Source organism: Oryx dammah, unplaced genomic scaffold (assembly GCF_014754425.2).
Source record: "Oryx dammah isolate SB20612 unplaced genomic scaffold, SCBI_Odam_1.1 HiC_scaffold_23, whole genome shotgun sequence".
Classification (NCBI taxonomy): domain Eukaryota; kingdom Metazoa; phylum Chordata; class Mammalia; order Artiodactyla; family Bovidae; genus Oryx; species Oryx dammah.
In genome coordinates this window covers 15294238-15297348 of record NW_024070207.1, presented here as the reverse complement: position 1 = coordinate 15297348, position 3111 = coordinate 15294238, and the positions used below count along the sequence as shown (strand labels likewise).

The window sequence follows — 3111 nt, the reverse complement described above, 5'->3', positions numbered from 1 at the left end:
GGTAGTCCCACTTGCTTATCTTTTTATTTTGTTGTTAGTGCTTTATGTGTCATATCCAAAAAAGCATTACCAAGACTCATGTCAAGGAGATTTATTCCAATGTTTTCTTCTAGATGTTTTATGATTTCAGATCTTACATACAAAGTTTTCATCCATTTTGAGTTAGTATTTACGAAAGGTATCAGGTATAAGGCATGTGTTCAGCTTCATTCTTTCTTTTTTTATTGAAATATAGTTGATTTACAATATGGTATTAGTTTCTGGTGTATAACAAAGGGATTCAGTTATATATATGTAATGTATATAATATATATGTATATATTCTTTTCCATGGTGGTTTGTTACAGGATTTTTATTTTTTTTTACAGTTCAATAACTTTATTGGTTAGTCAGCAGTTAGTTCTCAACCACACTGACTGTCTGTAGATCTTTGAAGGTGGTGACAGGCATGTAGGTAACCAACATGTAGAGCTTGTTTGGCAAGTCTTCATCTTCATTACGTTTTCTGAACAACTGCACATGGATCTGGTATGCAACATTCCTTACTCCTTTGGCCCAAATGGCTTTGTTGAGTCTGGTATCGATGTGCACATCTGGAGTTCCCATCTTCTTCATGGTAAATTTCCAAATTTCTTTGAGTGCCCTAGGAGCATGCTTCTTAAAACCCACTCCATGGATGTGCTTGTGAATGTTGATAGTGTATTCTCTGATCACCATCTCATTGATGGCAGACCGGCCCTTCTTCTTCTTGCCGCCCTTCTTTGTGGGAGCCATCTAAACAAACCCAGGTGACAAGGATGCTCGGGGTGAGTGTGTCAAACTTAAGTCAAGGCTTCCCTCTTGGCCCAGCCTCACACAGCTGCTCTTAGGATAGTTTCTGGGCACCTATTACAGGATATTGAATATAGTTCCCTGTGCTATACAGTAGGACCTTGTTGTTTATCCATTCTATATAAACCAGTTTGCATCTGCTAAACCCAAACTCCCAATCCAACCCTCCCCTCCCCCTTCCCCACCATGGCAACCACAAGCCTCTTCTCTATGTCTGTGAGTCTTTTCCTGTTTCATAGATGAGTTCATTTGCGTCATATTTTAGATTCCACATATAAGTGATATCATATGGTATTTGTCTTTCTCTTTCTAACTTCACTTAATATACTGATCTCTAGGTCCATACTTGTAGCTGCAAATGGCATTATTTCATTCTTTTTATGGCTGAGTAATATTTCATTATATCTATATATATGTATACACACACACACACACACACCAAATCTTCTGTCAGTGGACATTTATGTTGATATCTTGGCTATTGTAAATAGTGCTGCTATGAACACAGGGGTGCATGCATCTTTTGGAATGATAGTTTTATCTGGATATATGCCCAAGAGTGAGATTGCTGGATCATATGGTAACTTTATTTTTTTTTAAGGAACTTCCATATTGTCCTCCATAGTAGGAAAGTTCCCTATTCTCCAGACCCTTTCCAGCATTTGTTATTTGTAGATGTTTTAATAATGGCCATTCTCATTGGAAAAGACCTGGATGCTAGGAAATATTGAAGTTGGAAAGAGAAGGGGATGACAGAGGATGAGATGGTTGGATGGCATCACCAACTTGATGGACATGAGTTTGAGCAAGCTCCAGGAGTTGGTGATGGACAGGGAAGCCTGGTATGCTGTGGTCCATGGGGTTGCAAAGAGTCAGACATGACTGAGTGACTGAATTGAACTGACTGATTCTCGGACTGGTGTGAGATGATACCTCATTGTAGTTTTGATGAGCATTTCTCTAATAATTACCATTTTCATTCTGAATAGAAATTATTCTAGTACCAGTTATTACAGATACTGTCTTTTCTCCTTTGTAGGTTCTTGGTTCCCTAGTTGACTATATATGTTTGGGTTTATTCTGAGCTCTCAATTCTGTCCCATTGGTCTATTGAAATGGCAACCCACTCCAGTACTCTTGCCTGGAAAATCCCATGGGAGGACCCTGGTAGGCTACAGTCCATGGGGTCGCAAAGAGTTGGACACGACTGAGCAACTTCACTTCACTTCATACTATTTTGATGGCTATAGCTTTATAGTATAGCTTGAAATCAAGAACTATGATTGATTGTCTGTGATGTCTCCTGCTTTATTCCTCTTTATTAGAATTTCTTTGACTATGAGTCTTTTCTGGCTCTGTATAAATTTTAGGACTGTTTTTTCTATTCCTATAAACAACACCATTGTAATTTTGATAGGGATTGCACTGGATCTACAGATAGCTTTTGGTATTATTGACATTTTAACAATATTAATTCTTCCAATCCATGAATATAGGATACATTTCCATTTGTTTGTGCCTTCTTCAATTTCCTTCATCAATGTCTAACTGTTTTCAGGGTATAAATCTTTAATCTCCTTAATTAAATTTATTCCTAAAGGTTTTTTTTAATACGATTGTAAATGGGATTGATTTCTTTATTTCTTTTTCAGAAAAGTCATTAGTATACACGAATGCTACCAATTTTTGTATGTTAATTTTGTATCCTGAATAGTATTGACTGAATAAATAGTATTAACTGAATAAATTGACTGAGTTCATTGATCAAATGTGTTTTTTTGCTGAACTTTTAGGATTTTCTATGTACAAAATCATGTCATTTGCAAATAGAGACAATGTTACTTTTTCCTTTTCGATTCTACTATCTTTTAATTTTTTTTCTTACCTGATTGCTCTAGCTAAGACTTCTAGTAATTTGTTGATTAGGAATGATAGAGTGGGCACCACTGTCTTGTTCCTAATCTTAGACAGCTCTGCATATTACTAATATAAAGCCCACTCAGTTTGCCATAATCAGGAATAGGGAAGTAGCTTTATGGTGACTGATCAGATGTAACATGCTTGCCTCCACTCCACCCTCCCCAACTAAATTATATTTCATACAGAACTGTAACAATGCTAAATATAATAATGCTTTATGTATGTTCTTGATTAGAATCCGGCAACATTTCATCTGTTACATTTCCATGGCACATTTCCCTTTGGTTACAAGTATATTTTTCATTTTATAAAATGCCAGGTACTACAATGGTTCTTCTTGCACATTTGTTTTCTTTCTTA

General features: G+C 36.3%; 1 protein-coding gene across 1 annotated transcript; it reads right to left on the bottom strand.

The window, feature by feature from the left end:
• Positions 1–365: 365 nt before the first annotated feature.
• LOC120881382 (60S ribosomal protein L31-like) lies at positions 366–774 on the bottom strand. Its single transcript, XM_040265061.1, has one exon. The coding sequence runs from the start codon at positions 772–774 to the stop codon at positions 397–399; it is 378 nt and encodes a 125-aa protein (XP_040120995.1). The 3' UTR covers positions 366–396.
• Positions 775–3111: the final 2337 nt, after the last annotated feature.

What these genes read in the sequence shown, in the direction of transcription:
- LOC120881382 (XM_040265061.1), bottom strand. Translation starts at nt 774, where the DNA reads ATGGCTCCCACAAAGAAGGGCGGCAAGAAGAAGAAGGGCCGGTCTGCC.